Here is an 18,517-nt window from a genome sequence, read left to right as displayed (position 1 = left end):
TATGAGTTAAAAGCACAGTAGAAACCATCTTGTAAACTTTTTGTTTTCAGATAAAGGTCACATAGAAATGCAATAGAATTACTGTTTGGGAGAAATTTATGTGGTTCTCATTTGAAAAACTGAAATATGATGTTTTCTGTTTCTTTGTTTTTCTTATCCTCTTAAGATACAAAGGTCGAGTGGAACTCCCAGATAACTTAAAATCTCTATTTCGCCCAGTGGCAATGATGGCTCCCCATTATCAAATGATTGCTGAAGTAATGCTCTTTTCTGTTGGTTTCAAATCTGCAAAATTACTTTCTGGAAAGCTAGTTAACATTTACGAATTAGCTAGCAAGCAACTCTCGCAACAGGTAACAAACTGTTTTTATCAAAGTGAAGGTGATTACATGAAGCATTAAATGATAACTTTTCAGGTATTACTCCAAGAATGACCTGGAACTAAAATTCCTATCAGCATATCAAGTCCATGCAACTTGTATGTAAGGCAATATGTAAATCAAAGTTCCGAGCTTTCCCTGGGATCTGATCTGGAGAGAGCAGTCAAGTAGCTCTAATTTTAAATTATAGGCTACCTTCTCCATGCAAGGAAGATTACATCTAGAGCAGTTGTTTTCAAACTTTATAGTGCATCAGAATAATTTGCAGGACTTTTTAAAACATAAGTTGCTGGACCTTACCACTAACTTTCTAGTTGTCTGAGGTGGGGCTTGAGAGTTTACATTTCTAACGAGTTTTCAAGTGTTCATGATGCTGCTAGTCTGAATGCCCCACTTTGAAAATTATTGTTCTAGGACTTGCCAACTTTGTGTTTATTTATAACCCAGAATGGTTTGGGCAGCTAACCAGATTATCTCCAAAGCGTTCATTTTTACAATATATTCTTTAAATGTAGCTCTCCATTTTAGAGAAAACTTAACTCAGATAATGATTTTTAAACTCCTTTGAAACTTGTTAATCTTTTTTTTTTTTTTTTTTTTGAGAAGGAGACTTTTAGAAGGACAAGTTTGGGAAAGAAGTGAGAACATTAGAACCAAAACTGAGGGTTTCTTGAATTCATAACACTGTTTCTCTTCATAGCATAGATGATTAGTGATTTAACAATATACTATATGCATTTATTTTCAAGTTGTTCATTTTTCTCCAGAAACTTAATAACTCAAATATTTTAATATTTGATAGGATCATTATGATTTTGGCCTGAGGTCTCTGAAGACAATTTTAGTGATGGCTGGGAAGAAGAAACGGGAGCTTAAATGGTCAGTTGAATTTTGAATTGAGTGTAGATCAAAAGGGAGTTACATAATACTGGGAAAATACTGTGTGAAATTTTAAGTAATGACAACAAGATAAAATAATTCTGAGCTCCCAGACTCAAAATCCAGAAGCCATAAAAGAAATAATTTATAATAGTCAAAAATTACTTTTTGTGAAGTCAAAAAACAAATGAAAAACTAGAGTAAAGATATATGCAGCTCCTGTTGCAGTTAAATAACTCATCTTCTTAGTATATAAAGATTTCTAGAAAATTGGGGGAAAAACAGTCATATAGAAAAATGGACAAAGGAAATCAACAGACAGTTCTCAGAAAAAAAGAGACATAAAAGTCCTTTAAATATATGAAAATACACTCAACCCTACCCATAATGAGAGAAATGCACATTACAGTTACACTGAAAATTGTTTCTCACTTATCAGATAGGCAAAAATTTTTAAGTGTTCAGAAATTTGTACTGGTGAGACCAAACAGAAGCAGGCATTCCTTTTCATTATTGGCAAGCTGTGTACTTCTTGTCTTGTCTTGATTTGGGGCTGTATTCATGTATCACCTATTAATTTTTCTAAAATATGTTACAAAAAGACATATCAATATACTATTTACATGAAATGTTTAAACAATAAATGTTATATATTGTTTATAGGTACAGTAAAAAATACAAAATGTTTCATGGGAGGAGAAAACAATAGGAATATGCTATAGCTCCACTGTAATATTTTATTTCTTACATAAAAGAACTGTAGCATATCTTGCAAAATGGCCTGTATAATATAGATGGAATGTAAATAGGTGTCTACTATGAAATGTCTTTTAATTTTATAAAATTAAAGATAAATAGTACTAAGTAATCAGCTCCCTGATGTCCTCATGTCCTTAGTCTTTTTTTTTTTTTTTGGCCGCACCATGCAGCTTGTGAAATCTCAGTTTCCTGACCAGGGATTGAACCCAGGCCACAGCAGTAAAAGCCCAGAATCCTAAACACTAGGACAGGGAACCCTCAAGTTCTCAGTCTTTCTTATGTTCACTTAATTCTGTGTGTGAGTAAATATTCCAGGGATAGTGGTACTCTTCTCATTTCAAAGTCCTTCGTTGTTCTCTGCAAACTTCACAGAAAACTCAGAGTTCTCACAGCTGCCTGCTGTTGGAGTTCCCATTTCCAGTGTACTCTCTGTCTGTCTCCTGACACTGAAAGTAGCTCTCTTCTGTCTGTTGCAAGGGTAACAGCCACCCTTCTTTGATTCTCCCAAACCTACACACACATGATGTGATTAAGTGAAGCTGACTGTGTTATGAAAAGGACTGGGGAATTTTTTTTATTTTTTTGTCAGAGGAAAGTACAGTGAACAATTTAAAAATGAATATTAGACAATTTGCTTTTTAAAAGTCCCTTGACCCTTCCTAACACCTTAAATTTTAATTGTTCTTCTTGCCTCTCTCCTCTTCCCTTCTCTGTCCCTTCCTCTCCCTTGACTCTACCCAGTGCTTTGTAAGGTTTCTAATTTTGTCTCTTAGGCATGCAAGAGTACTACAATTTTTTCTCATTTCTTTATGCATGGTGATTCAACCCTCCCTTTTTTACACCTTCTCTTTCTAAATTATGTTGATGGAGTCTAACTTTAACCCCCAAATAGAGTTTAAAGGTGTTTATATGTAAGAAAATAATAAAGGTGTGTTAGTTTTGTAGGGCTGCTGCCATAACAAACTGCTACAAAAGCATGATGTCCAAAAACAATGGAAATGAATCTTCTCGTAGCACCTGAGGTCAGAAGTCTGAGACCAAGGTTGTGGACAGACCTGCTCTCCTTCTAGAGTCTCTTGGGAGATTCTTCCTTTCCTCTTTTACCTTCTGGTGGTTGCCAGCATTCCTTGGTGGAAGGTCACATCACCCCAATCTCTGCCTTCATCTTTGCATCACCTTCTCAACTGTATGTCTCTGTCTCCTCTCTTATAAGGAACATGTGACTACACTTAGACCTGAATGATTCAGGATAAACTTCTTCCAAGATTCTTAACTCAATTAGATCTTCTGCCCTATCAGATAATATTCACAGAGTTCCAGGGATTAGGAAGTGAATATATTGGCAGGGTTGGAGGGGTAGGGAAGAGGGGGGAATTTTTCTGCCTACCACAATCAGCCTTATCTGTTTTTCTCTAAACCGCCCCTTTTGTTTAGAAAATAAACTATAAAACTGACCACAGTACTGGGTCACAAAATGTCTTAACTAATTCCAAACAACTGGTATCATGAAAACAATCAAAACGGGTTTAAAAAGTTACATTTAACTACGCTTTTCTTCAGCTTTAGTTGACCTTAGTCTAGAAGTTTTCTTTTTTATTCTTAAATTACAAGACAGTCCCCACAGTAATCTCAGATACCATCCCCTAAGTTATATAATTTTAGTGAAAAACATGGTATTGTAACAATTTTACCATATTTTATATAAGCTATTATCTCACCTTGTCTATATCTAATAGTTACTCCCCAGCCAGACACACTGTTATCCCTATTTTTTAAATTTCTTTTAATGTAAAGCAATATCTGTCTTGAGAAAAAAGTGGGAAAGGTCAAGGTTACTTACTAGATCCCCAGCAGGGAAGTGTGGGACCCTTTCTGTCCCTGGTGTGGCCCCTCACTTTGACTTCTGGTCCACTCTCGCCCTCTCTACCAAAACACCTTCAGAAAAAAGACTCACTGATGTATTTACAGAGGAATGTGTAAACAGCTGATGCCAACTCAGTGAGTCTTCCATCGTAAAGATAGAGTGCTTATAGAAATGGACTTTGACGTCAGAGAGACCTGACTGAATGCCAGTTCAAACATTTACCAGCTATATGACACTGAGTGTGTTATTTCATTTTTCTGAGTATCACTTTTCTTACTTCTTAGCTTTTGAAAAAATTAATGAAATTTCTTAAACAATTAAGCAAAAGGCCTGGTAAAAAAATACTCAATAAATGTTATCTATTAGCTCTTTTTATTATGGGGCAAAGGCTTAAAAGTTATCACCATCCCAATGAAGAATTTCAGATGTCAGTAGACAAGAGTATGGGAGGGATGCTAGGGCAGGGAAAACTTTTCTTCCTTTTTATCTCCAAAGTCATACTATACCACATGTAGTTACTTTTTCCCCTTTTGACTGCATGTTTAATGTATAAAAATGTGTACTGGAATGTTTAGTATATGAAATATATGTGGCAATAAACTGTGTGATAACAATATATCAAAAACTTTTGTTATAATTAACAAAAATATTAAGTTGGCTTAAACAGTAGAAGGAATTTACTTTTTCACCCAATCAGAAAATCCAGAGGTGGGGCAGGATATAATCACTTTGATTTGAGTTTCCCTTTTATTTCTCTGAGATATTCTAGGCACTGCAGTCCCCCCTGTCAGGGTTATTTTTAGACTGGCTTCATTTTGGGTAGCAGGATGGCTTCTAATAATAAATGGAACTATCTACACCATTGAACTGAAGTCCCAGACCACTCTGAGTGGACAATTCATTTGTCTACCCCTGAATCACTGTGTCCAAGTGACTGCTATGCATTGATTGATTAGAGCTGTGGTTATATTCACTTCTTGAATATTTGTTATGTCATATGCTTGCTTTCTGAAACTCTCTCAGACATACAACCTTGACAAATCAGAGATAGCTACCCTAGAATCTGAACCTGAAACTAGAGGAAAAAGAAATAGGATATACACAGAGTCCACTCTGGCAAGGGTGACAGCAGTGGCAATAGCTGCCGACATTTAGCAGAAATTAGCAGAGACAGCAAGCCGCTCTAGTGCAAGCATCAGGCTCTAGATGCAACAGGCATGGCTCTCTGGTGGCAGCCATTGATGGTGGCAGCCATGTCTTCACAGGACCAGTTCTATAGCTCAACTTTGTTCCCAGCTACATAGTCTGCAAGACTAGTTCTCTAGTCATCCTAGGGATTTTTAATAAATCATTTTATTTTTCATTTGATGTTAACCTGAATACATTTCTATTTTGAGTGGGAAACAGCATTACCCTGAGTTCTAAGTCAGTCACGGTCCATCCCTGGAGCTGGGAACCAGATTAACCTCACCCAAACCACATAGCTGCTTTGAAGTGGGGAAAGGAGGAAAAGGTATTGGGATAGCCGCCATTAAAAAAGAATATTAATGGTCTTTAACATCAACAAAACAAACTTGCTAACTTGTTCTTTGCTTTCTTCTACCATTAAAGTAACATCAGAGACATTTCTGAAACAGAGGAAACTCTGATAATTATTGAAGCTATGAGAGAAGCTAGCTTACCAAAATTTCTTCCTAAAGATGTCCTACTTTTTGAAAAGATTATGAGAGATATTTTTTGTGGAGCAACAGTTTCGAAAGTAAATCAGATTGTCCTGGAGGTAATAAGACCTTTGAAAATCATTACAAATCATTTATATGTGGAATATCAGTTAAGAAACTATAATAGATGTGAATTTAAAATGTTAGTTATTCCTGAAATTCTCTATTCATGTTAGAACTTGGGACATAAAAATACTTGGAGATATATATTTCCCATGAATGAAGAACTTTCAGTACATCTTGGCATAATGGAAATAAGAACAAATTGTGTACCTTTAAGGAAGGAATGCTGTTAACACGTATTTTACTCCTCAATTTTCTCATCTTTCAAGTGAGAATGATAATGTCTGCTCTTCCTACTTTCCAAAGGTGCTTCAGTTCAGTTCAGTAAGGTTCAGTCACTCAGTTGTGTCTGACTCTTTGCAACCCCATGAATTGCAGCACACTGGGCCTCCCTGTCCATCACCAACTCCCAGAGTTCACTCAGACTCACGTCCATCGAGTCGGTGATGCCTCCAGCCATCTCATCCTCTGTCGCCCCCTTCTCCTTCTGCCCCCAATCCCTCCCAGCATCAGAGTTTTTCCAATGAATCAACTCTTCTCATGAGGTGGCCAAAGTACCAGAGTTTCAGCTTTAGCATCAGTCCTTCCAACTAGAGAATCAAATTATATCAGAATTATGAATAAAGACTTTAATGTGTAAATACTTTGTGATCATTAAAATGACACAATTTCAAAGCCATTTTTGGGGCTTCCATGGTGGCTCAGACACTAAACACACAAAGCCCTTTATACTTTCTCTTATGTATATAAAACCATACAGTCAAAGCCTTAGTTTAGGTAGAATCTCAGTGTCTTCTGTCATTGTGATACAACCTCCTGCTACTCCCTCCATTCTAATATATTGTCATATGGCCACCAGAGTTGCTTTCCTAAAACATGTTTGATCATATCAGCAAAGCGGCTGTTGAAGCAACTTTGCCTCTAGTACAACAGTCAAATTAATTATCTTGGCCATAATGCCTTTCACAATTTGGTCAGACCAGATTATCTTTCTCATACTGAGCATTAAAGTAAGAAACTAGGAAAAAGAGCAATAAAACAAGTTCTCTGAAATGAAACCGATAAAAATAATGAAGGAAATGGCAGAAATCAACCAAATACAGAATAAAAATTATAGGAAAAACAACAAAACCAAAGTTATCAGTTTGATTATATACAGACCTCAAGCAAGAATGATTAATAATTGAAAAAGAAACAATGATATTAGAGATTTAGAAGTGATGAGAACATTATGAACAACCTAAGTTAATAAATGTAAAGCTATAGACATGTTGCATTAAGCAACAGGGAATGGGAAGTGATCAATGAGCAAAAACAATTTTTAAAGATACTCAAAGCAACTTCTTGCCATCCTTGCTCCCCAAAATTCAGACCCAAATGGTTTTATAGTTTTAATTGGAGATTATATGCTATAATTCATATATGTACCCTTTTGAGATAACCTTTTTTCAGATTTCCGATATCACCTAATAAATGGCTTTTTAAAAAATATTTTATTTTTAAACTTTACAATATTGTATTGGTTTTGCCAAATATCGAAATGAATCCGCCACAGGTATACATGTGTTCCCCATCCTGAACCCTCCTCCCTCCTCCCTCCCCATACCATCCCTCTGGGTCGTCCCAGTGCACCAGCCCCAAGCATCCAATATCATGCATCGAACCTGGACTGGCGACTTGTTTGATACATGATATTATACATGTTTCAATGCCATTCTCCCAAATCTTCCCACCCTCTCCCTCTCCCACAGAGTCCATAGGACTGTTCTATACAAAAGTGTCTCTTTTGCTGTCTTGCATACAGGGTTATTATTACCATCTTTCTAAATTCCATATATATGCGTTAGTATACTGTATTGGTATTTTTCTTTCTGGCTTACTTCACTCTGTATAACAGGCTCCAGTTCCATCCACCTCATTAGAACTGATTCAAATGTATTCTTTTTAATGGCTGAGTAATACTCCATTGTGTATATGTACCATAGCTTTCTTATCCATTCATCTCCTGATGGACATCTAGGTTGCTTCCATGTCCTGGCTATTATAAACAGTGCTGCGATGAACATTGGGGTACACGTGTCTCTTTCCCTTCTGGTTTCCTCAGTATGTATGCCCAGCAGTGGGATTGCTGGATCATAAGGCAGTTCTATTTCCAGTTTTTTGAGCAATCTCCACACTGTTCTCCATAGTGGCTGTACTAGTTTGCATTCCCACCAACAGTGTAAGAGGGTTCCCTTTTCTCCATACCCTCTCCAGCATTTATTGCTTGTAGACTTTTGGATCGCAGCCATTCTGACTGGTGTGAAATGGTACCTCATTGTGGTTTTGATTTGCATTTCTCTGATAATGAGTGATGTTGAGCATCGTTTCATGTGTTTGTTAGCCATCTGTATGTCTTCTTTGGAGAAATGTCTATTTAGTTCTTTGTCCCATTTTTTGATTGGGTCATTTATTTTTCTGGAATTGAGCTATAGGAGTCGCTTGTATATTTTTGAGATTAGTTGTCAGTTGCTTCATTTGCTATTATTTTCTCCCATTCTGAAGGCTGTCTTTTCACCTTGCTAATAGTTTCCTTTGTTGTGCAGAAGCTTTTAAGTTTTATTAGGTTCCATTTGTTTATTTTTGCTTTTATTTCCAATATTCTGGGAGGTGGGTCATAGAGGATCCTGCTGTAATGTATGTTGGAGAGTGTTTTGCCTATGTTCTCCTCTAGGAGTTTTATAGCTTCTGGCCTTACGTTTAGATCTTTAATCCATTTTGAGTTTATTTTTGTGTATGGTGTTAGAAAGTGTTCTACTTTCATTCTTTTACAAGTGGTTGACCAGTTTTCCCAGCACCACTTGTTAAAGAGATTGTCTTTAATCCATTGTATATTCTTGCCTCCTTTGTCAAAGATAAGGTGTCCATATGTGCGTGGATTTATCTCTGGGCTTTCTATTTTGTTCCATTGATCTATATTTCTGTCTTTGTGCCAGTACCATACTGTCTTAATGACTGTGGCTTTGTAGTAGAGCCTGAAGTCAGGTAGGTTGATTCCTCCAGTTCCATTCTTCTTTCTCAAGATAGCTTTGGTTATTCGAGGTTTTTTGTATTTCCATACAAATTGTGAAATTATTTGTTCTAGGTCTGTGAAGAATACCATCGGTAGCTTGGTAGGGATTGCATTGAATCTATAAATTGCTTTGGGTAGTATACTCATTTTCACTATATTGATTCTTCCAATCCATGAACATGGTATATTTCTCTATTAGTGTCCTCTTTGATTTCTTTCACCAGTGTTTTATAGTTTTCTATTTATAGGTCTTTAGTTCCTTTAGGACTTCTTTCGGTTGCAATGGTGAATGGAATTGTTTCCTTAGTTTCTCTTTCTGTTTTCTCATTATTAGTGTATAGGAATGCAAGGGATTTCTGTGTGTTGATTTTATATCCTGCAACTTTACTATAATCATTGATTAGTTCTAGTAATTTTCTGGTGGAGTCTTTAAGGTTTTCTATGTAGAGGATCATGTCATCTGCAAATAGTGAGAGTTTTACTTCTTCTTTTCCAATTTGGATTCCTTTTATTTCTTTTTCTGCTCTGATTGCTGTGGCCAAAACTTCCAAAACTATGTTGAATAGTAATGGTGAAAGTGGGCACCCTTGTCTTGTTCCTGACTTTAGAGGAAATGCTTTCAATTTTTCACCATTGAGGATAATGTTTGCTGTGGGTTTGTCATATATAGCTTTTATTATGTTGAGGTATGTTCCTTCTATTCCTGCTTTCTGGAGAGTTTTTATCATAAATGGATGTTGAATTTTGTCAAAGGCTTTCTCTGCATCTATTGAAATAATCATATGGTTTTTATTTTTCAATTTGTTAATGTAGTGTATTACATTGATTGATTTTCGGATATTGAAGAATCCTTGCATCCCTGGGATAAAGCCCACTTGGTCATGGTGTATGATCTTTTTAATGTGTTGTTGGATTCTGATTGCTAGAATTTTGTTAAGGATTTTTGCATCTATGTTCATCAGTGATATTGGCCTGTAGTTTTCTTTTTTGTGGGATCTTTGTCAGGTTTTGGTATTAGGGTGATAGTGGCCTCATAGAATGAGTTTGGAAGTTTACCTTCCTCTGCAATTTTCTGGAAAAGTTTGAGTAGGACAGGTGTTAGCTCTTCTCTAAATTTTTGGTAGAATTCAGTTGTGAAGCCATCTGGACCTGGGCTTTTGTTTGCTGGAAGATTTTTGATTACAGTTTCAACTTCGGTGCTTGTGATGGGTCTGTTAAGATTTTCTTTTTTTTTTTCAATGAAAGGGTAGAATTTGAAATTAAAAACACAATGTCATTTACATTAGCATCCAAAAATGAAATACTTAGGTATAAATCTAACAATGTATGTATGAGTCAACATGAAGAAATTATAAAACTCTGAAGAACAAAATTAAAGAACTGAATAAATTGAGAGACACTCCATGTTCACGAACAGAAAGACTCAGTACTGTCATGATGTCAGATCTTTGACAGAAGATTTTTGATTACAGTTTCAACTTCGGTGCTTGTGATGGGTCTGTTAAGATTTTCTATTTCTTCCTGGTCCAGTTTTGGAAAGTTGTACTTTTCTAAGAATTTGTCCATTTCTTCCACATTGTCCATTTTATTGGCATATAATTGCTGATAGTAGTCTCTTATGATCCTTTGTATTTCTGTGTTGTCTGTTGTGATCTCTCCATTTTCATTTCTAATTTTATTGATTTGATTTTTCTCCCTTTGTTTCTTGATGAGTCTGGCTAATGGTTTGTCAATTTTATTTATCCTTTCAAAGAACCAGCTTTTGGTTTTGTTGATTTTTGCTATGGTCTCTTTTGTTTCTTTGGCATTTATTTCTGCCCTAATTTTTAAGATTTCTTTCCTTGTACTAACCCTGGGGTTCTTCATTTCTTCCTTTTCTAGTTGCTTTAGGTGTAGGGTTAGGTTATTTATTTGACTTTTTTCTTGTTTCTTGAGGTATGCCTATATTGGCTTTTTTTTGGTAAGGGTTTCATATATGTATTTTGTGCTTATTGGATATAAAGTTATATACATAGCCTATTAATTATATCTTTCAGAGCTTGATATCTATTTTTACTGATATATCAGTTTCTGGAAGGGGTATATCAAAATCTTAACTGAAATTATTGATTTATCAATGTGTCTTGCATGTCTGTCAATTGTTACTTTATATAATTTGACGCTGTAAGTTGCATATGTTTGCTTATTCTTTAATCACTATACTCTTTTTCTGGACCGTATGCTATATCTTGCCTTAAGACCTATTTAGTCAGATATTAAGATTTCTATCCAACTTTTTTATGTGTATTCATATTTTTAGAATCTCTTTTTCCATTCTTGTATTTCTCAAACTTTCTATGTTTCTCTGTTTGAACTATAAGTCTTATGGGAGATGTATCAGTGGACTTTGTTTTCTTGTAATTCAGTCTGTGATTATCTGTCCTGTGTTGATTTTAACTTTTTATATTCATTATAGATTCTGTTATCTTAAAATTCATTACTGTTATAATATGTATTTAATTTCTTTTTATTCCTTGTTTTCTCTCTCACCCTGCTCTCTGTGGGATAGATTGAATTTTCTTCTGTGTTTATTTTGTGTTTATTCTCTATGGTGCCTCTCTTAATTGAAGACTGACATCCAGCATTATTTGTTCCTATTTATTAATTTTTTCAATATCTATATATTTTCCCTTTCAAAACAAGTACTTTAGCTTACTCTTTGGTCTTCCCCATACTCTCATTCTTATATATGTCATACCATAAATTTTTTTTTTTGGTGATTATTATTTTTTATTTTATTTTTTATTTGTATATTATTATTTTTTTTTTTTACTTTACAATTTGTATTGGTTTTGCCATACATCAACATGCATCCACCATGGGTGTACACGTGTTCCCCATCCTGAACCCCCCTCCCACCTCCCTCACCGTACCATCCCTCTGGGTCATCCCAGTGCACCAGCCCCAAGCTTCCTGTATCCTGCATCGAATCTGGACTGGTGATTATGAGAATTTTTTTCCTTTTCCTTTTCTTTGGACCTAGTTTTTATAAACACGTATGTTTGCCCACACAGGCATGTGCATGCGTTTAGAATACTGTAAACTAACAAGATATTTTATAAAACTTTCTCTTCATATCTCTTATAGACTTCAATATATTCCTTTTTTTTAGTACTTCTTCCAACAGTGTTTTTCAGTTAGGTTTTGTGTGACAAACCTTTGGCAACTATTTCTCATATGCCTTTATATTTAGATTACAGTTTGGCTGGTTATAAAATTTTAAGTGTAAAGTTCTTTTCATTTAATACATTAAAATATTTAATATCTTTAAAATATTATTACATTTTCTCTTGTTCCACTCTTGAAATGATCAGTGTCACCTGTATGTGTTCATTTGTAGTGTATCTGTTCTTTCTCTCCAGAAGCTTTTACATTTTTCATTTGCCTTTGGTATTCTTAATTTCAGTATAAATTCTCTTGTTATGAATTTTGGTATTCAATAAGCCCTTTTAATATGTAATTTTGAAGGAGACATATAGTGTAAGATTCTTTGTTCCACATGATTAAATGAGTTAGACTTTTCCAGACCAACAAGTCGCAGTCCACTCTAAACCATGCTTAGTTTTTTTCATAGCACTTATCTTTGTTTTACATTTTTTAGATTTTATTTGTTTCATTATTTTAATGAAAGTGCAATTTGACTTTTTTCTTTTTGCTGGGTGGTTTCTAGGAGAAAGACAGTGGATATTTGCATCTAAGTTTTGCCTGCATTTTGAAGATTTCATTTGCATTTGAAAGATTTTCATTTTGCTATAAAAAAGGAGGAAAATATCAGTTGACAAGTGTTCCTTCTCTGTCTTATGTAAACATCTTACTATTCTTCTCAGAGAGAATGTGTAAATTCCTACTGTCCTTCCTACAGTTACAAGTTTTAAATCCTTCCAGACTGAAGCGACTTAGAAGCAGCAGCAGTGTTACCTTTAACATTTTTCAAAACACAGCTGAAGCAAATAACATTGGCATTGTAATAACATTTCTGCATGTAGATTAATGATTTTACTTTTGAACCTCATTATTTATTCACCTTTTCATCAGTTTTACAAGTTAATTTATAGCTTATGGAAAAGTTTTATATATGATATTAATTTATTCAGCTACTTCCTCCTTTGTATAATTTTTACATTGATAAATATGCAAGCTCTCAACTGTTTAATAAAATGTTACCAAATTGTACTATATGGCTCATAGAAATGGCACAAAGATAATTTAAAGTTATGATTTTAATATTCAGTGTGGAATAATTCAGTCTCTTATTTAATGGTGTATTTTTGATGGCTTACACAATGACCAATCAATCATATATAACACACCCACATAGGAAGGCATGTTATTAAAAAATACCCTGTAGGTGTGCTGTTTATTGTTTATTTGTGATACAAGAATCTGAATTGCATGTGGAATAAGTTGGAATCTATACAACTTACTCACATTACTGTCTTTAGCAGTATTCAACGTGTGTAGGGATCATTATCTCAGAGCAACCAAAGAATAACCTGAGAATTTCTAAAACCATATCATGTTATAAGAACTACATATATTTTGTCATCCAGTTAACTCCAATGAACATCTTATACAGCCATAAATATTTTAGGTCAGGATTATGATTTTATTTCAAAACCTTCACCAGGTGGGATGACCCAAGTATATCTGAAGATGTCTTCTTTTATTATCCCAGTTCTTCTGATCTTCTGTGCATCCCATGCTATCTTTATTCCACACTTGTGTGACTTTTTCACTTGTATCCAGGCAGTATCTAGGTTTGTATTAGTAACTGCAGAGATTCCTAGTTTCTACATCTGAAACTGCAAGCAGTGAAGGCCATAAGTGGGCAGTCTCATCAACTTTGTTTGGAAGAGGTTGCTTTTCAAAAATAATTTCCTACCTCCAGTTAGCCTTACATAGAGTCTATTTTTCCTCTGTTTGTACAGTCTTGCTGAGTGTGTGTGTTTTCTTTGGCTGCTTCCCATTGTAGGAATGCAAGGAATGAGAAATGGTGTAGGAGAGGCTAGTGAGAAAAAGGATAAATCATACTTTTTCTGTAGACATAGATACCAATTATATCAACATTGAAGTAAACCCCACTTTAGGAGGAATCATGCTGCCCTATAATTCCTGTGTTGAAATAGTAAATATCTTTCAAAGGTGCAGCCACTTCCTGGGATGATCTAATGTATAACCACGTCAAGTTTTTCATCTTGTAAATTTTGCTATCTTAGAATATTCCTAACATTGAAACAGTAAAACAGTCATTACAAAATTGAAATTCAACTTTAATGGTGATTAGAGTTAAACACAGATTAACAAATAAGCAAAAATAAAAATACTTATCATTGTTCTCCTTTCAAAAAATTCCACAAAGATATAGAATCTTTTACCTTTTCTTCACTGTAGGATCATTAGACAATTATACTGTGGTAACAGCTAGTTCTTAAATGCATCATAAAGCATGTCTTAAATTGGGAGAGGATCTATGAATTTGCTACCTGGGGGTCCGTGATCATAAAATTTTCTGTGTATTTTACTTTGGTAGGGGAAGTAATGTTTTCATTATTTTGGAGTTGGTGAACTAAAAAATTAAGAAATACCATCATAAAGTGCTGTATTTGCTACCTAGAGAGGTTTTGTAAGATTACATATTAAAAGTTTAATTTGCAATGAAATTTAAATTAATGTATTTTTTTTCTATAAGAAACTAATAGAGATTGCAACACAACACTTGGGCTTACATCAGTGGCCAGCTCAAAAAGAGAGAATCATACAGTTTTATAATCAACTTCAGGTAAGTGTAGAATGTCATGTTAGCAATTTGCTTCCGTGTTTAAATAGGTGTGATCAAGGAAAAATAAAATTATGATAAAAGATATCTACTATAATGTTCTTCAAAGTAAAGTTGTTTGTTAATTAACTGTTTATCTAGACTTTGTTATTTGATCCCTCACTTTCAGTTCAGTGCAGTTGCTCGGTCATGTCCGACTCTTTGCAACCCCATGAACCACAGCACGCCAGGCCTCCCTGTCCATCGCCAACTCCCGGAGTTTACCCAAACTCATGTCCATTGAGTTGGTGATGCCATCTAACCATCTCATCCTCTGTTGTCCCCTTCTCCTCCTGTCTTCAGTCTTTTCCAACATCAGGGTCTTTTCAAATGAGGCAGCTCTTCACATTAGGTGGCCATAATATTGGAGTTTCAGCTTCAGCATCAGTCCTTCCAATGAACACACCCAGGACTGATTTCCTTTAGGATGGACTGGTGGATCTCCTTGCAGTCCAAGGGACTCTTAAGAGTCTTCTCCAACACCACAGTTCAAAAGCATCAATTCTTCTGCACTCAGCTTTCTTTATAGTCCAACTCTCACATCCATACATGACTACTAGAAAAACCATAGCCTTCACTAGATGGACCTTTGTTGACAAAGTAATGTCTCTGCTTTTTAATATGTTGTCTAGGTTGATCATAACTTTCCTTCCAAGGAGTAAGTGTCTTAATTTCATGGCTGCAGTCACCATCTGCAGTGATTTTGGAGACCAGAAAAATAAAGTCTGTCACTGTTTCCATTGTTTCCCCATCATTTGCTATGAAGTGAATAGGATAGAATGTTATGCTCTTAGTTTCTTGAATGTTGAGTTTTAAGCCAGCTTTTTCACTCTCCTCTTTCAGTTCTATCAAGAGGCTCTTTAGTTCCTCTTCACTTTCTGCCATAAGGGTGGTGTCATCTGCATATCTGAGGTTATTGATATTTCTCCCGGCAATCTTGATTCCAGCTTGTGCTTCTTCCAGCCCAGCATTTCTTATGATGTACTCCTTTTCCAATTTGGAACCAGTCTGTTGTCCATGTCTGGTTCTAACTGTTGCTTCTTGACCTGCATACAGGTTTATCAGGAGGCAAGTACGGTGGTCTGGTATTCCCATCTCTTGAAGAATTTTCTATAGTTTCTTGTGATCTACACAGTCAAAGGCTTTGGTGTAGTCAATGAAGCAGAAGTAGATGTATTTCTGAAACTCCCTTGCTTTTTCAATGATCCAGTGGATGTTGGCAATTTGATTTCTCGTTCCTCTGCCTTTTCTAAATCCAGCTTGAACATCTGAAAGTTCTCGGTTCACATACTGTTGAAGCCTACCTTGAAGAACTCTGAGCATTACTTTGCTTGTGTGTGAGATGAGTGCAATTGTGTGATAGTTTGAACATTCTTTGGCATTGCCTTTCTTTGGGATTGGAGTGAAAACTGACCTTTTCCAGTCCTGTGGCTACTACTGAGTTTTCCAAATTTGCTGGCATATTGAGTGCAGCACTTTGACAGCACTGTCTTTTAGGATTTGAAATAGCTCAGCTGGAATTCCATCATCTCCACTAGCTTTGTTTATAGTGATGCCTCCTAAGATCCACTTGACTTTGGACTCCATTATGTCTCCCTAAACACCATCATGGTTATCTGGGTCACTAAGATCTTTTTTGTATAGTTCTTCTGTGTATTCTTGCCATCTCTTCTTAATATCGCCTGCTTCTGTTAGGTCCATACCATTTCTGTCCAAGGAGGCAGGAGGGGATGTCAGGCTATACACAAGTTTGCAACAAAGGGAGCAGGCAGTATGAACATCAAAGATCAGCTATCAAGTTAAGGGACTTAGCATTCTGTGTATGGGAAGATGCGGGCCTCTGGGTTCCCTGAACTCATTCATTTCATAGGAACCTCAGCTATCTGGGGCCAATCCTGTTTTCTTGTTCACCTTAAGCAGTGGCGGCTGGCTGCTTCTTGCATTTCCCCAGCTCCTCAGCAGTCATCATGGTGGGTGGTGCAGGGGTGGGGTCACAGAATCCACTGGATCACAATTTTGGGAGCCATCAGTCACATTTGAAGGCCAGAAAGCACCGATGGCTATGACATTTCTTGCTTGTTGATATGGCAGCGGGTATTTTCATTTCACACTATTTAGAAATATTCATGGTATACAGTTGTACAGGAGACTTTGTTAATGCAATAATCTTTATTGATCTTTTTTTATGACTTGTGTTTTTGTGTCCTGTTTTTAGAAATCTTTTCTATCTTGTCTCATCAAGGTTTTGTCAGTAATTTTTCTGAAATTTTTAGATACTTGCATTTCTCACTTTTAAGTTGTCTGCGGTTTATTTTTCATTAAAATGTCAAGTAGGAATTTCGTTTTCCCTGTAAGAAAGTGAAAAGAGGAAGTTTTATTCTGACTCTTTGTGACCCCATGGACTGTAGCCTGCCAGGCTCCTCTGTCCATGGAATTCTCCAGGCAAGAATACTGGAGTAGGTTGCCATTCCCTTCTCCAGGGGATCTTCCCAAGCTAGGGATCAAACCCGACCCAGGGATTGAACCTGGGTCTCCTGCATTACAGGCAGATTTTTTACCATCTGAGCCACCAGGGAAGCCCTTTCCCTGAATGGATAACCAGTGTTCCTAAGACTTCTTTACTGATATATGGTTTCTCATATAGTAAGTTTTCATATATAAAAGGATTGATTTCTTCTGTACTTTATTATTTGTCCTGTATTTCTATCTTTGTGACAACACCGCACAGTCTTAATTATCATAGGCTTATAACATGTCTTTATATCTGTTGGCACCACTTAGAGTTGCTGACTGGGTCTGAAAATTAAACTGACAAAAACAGATAAACAGGAGAACCTACACATTTTATTGCATTTTTATATGTACACCAGAGTCTTCACAAAACAATGAAGACCTGAAAAAATGATCAGAACAGGATGCTCTTTTACCTTTTAGGCAAAGAAATGTAAATTTGTGGAAAATTGACACTCAGAGGCCATATAATCTTCTCTGAGGTGCAGTTTGCATTGGTTTAGGGAGGGAGGCAAGTTAATGGTTGGCTTCTACATAAGTACAGGAATGGTTATCAGGACTAAATTCCAAATTTATAAAATAGTTCTATATAATCCCTTATCTGTTTCATGCTGATAATTACTCAGGAAGCAAATGAAAAGAAATAATTCCTTTCTGGGGAAACTCACATTCAATGACCAAATTTTCTTGGTAAAGTGTTTGGACAAAAAGAAGGTAAGGGAGATAGAGTCAGAAATCTTTCTAAGTCAGTTTTTGAAAGGCTATTCCAGTGCTCAGTAATACCAGATGCCTGTGGATGGTAGGAAGTGTAGAAGGTCCATAGAATTCCTTGACAATCAGCTCATTTTTGAGTGACTCTTGCATTAAAAGGTTGACACCATTGTCACGTTGCACATGGTCCAGATATTCAAACACATGACACAAATTACTTTCAACAGATGTGATGGTGTGCCTAGAGTTAGTCAGTCGGATTGAAATAGCGGGGCCATAGCTTGAATAGCATTAATATCAGTGAAACACCACCAGTAGACCCAATAGAAGGGATCAAAGATCTGATGTAGGATCAGATGTAGGATCTGCCAGGTGTAAGTGGGGATCATTCATGCCCTATGCAGTGTGGCTTCTCTCACTGAGACAACTGTGTCAACTTTTGGTAAGAGTCACCAGTCTGAAGTTCAGTGGTAGCGTCAGAAACACACAGTTCTTTATTTTGTGCAATCTGTGATGGTGAACATGTTATGACATCCAGTGTGATGTTGCATCCAGAAAGCTGTCATGGCAGCTTGGGAAGAGAAATTGATCAGCAGCTTAATTCTAATTCTGGGTAATCTCATCAGAATGGGTCCTCACCATGGGCCCTTGAATGACTTAGGTAGTTTGATCAGCAGCTACCATTTGTCTCCACAGTACAAAGCCCCATATAGGATTATCTTT

At 36.0% G+C, this 18,517-nt stretch overlaps 1 protein-coding gene across 2 annotated transcripts in view; it reads left to right on the top strand.

Annotated features, from left to right (window-relative positions):
* Positions 1–18,517, top strand: part of DNAH14 (dynein axonemal heavy chain 14) — a 376,358-nt gene that overhangs the window by 181,438 nt on the left and 176,403 nt on the right. For both annotated transcript variants that reach the window (XM_086345146.1, XM_086345147.1), the window contains 4 exons: positions 167–353; positions 1,183–1,259; positions 5,494–5,662; positions 14,447–14,536. In XM_086345146.1, coding sequence (XP_086201272.1) covers positions 167–353; positions 1,183–1,259; positions 5,494–5,662; positions 14,447–14,536 — 523 coding nt within the window. The remainder of the gene's footprint in view (positions 1–166; positions 354–1,182; positions 1,260–5,493; positions 5,663–14,446; positions 14,537–18,517) is intronic.

Source organism: Bos grunniens, chromosome 16 (assembly GCF_055505025.1).
Source record: "Bos grunniens cultivar Pamir isolate PY7600 chromosome 16, Bosgru_T2T1.0, whole genome shotgun sequence".
NCBI classification, from domain to species: domain Eukaryota; kingdom Metazoa; phylum Chordata; class Mammalia; order Artiodactyla; family Bovidae; genus Bos; species Bos grunniens.
This window is presented reverse-complemented; position numbering and strand designations above follow the sequence as displayed.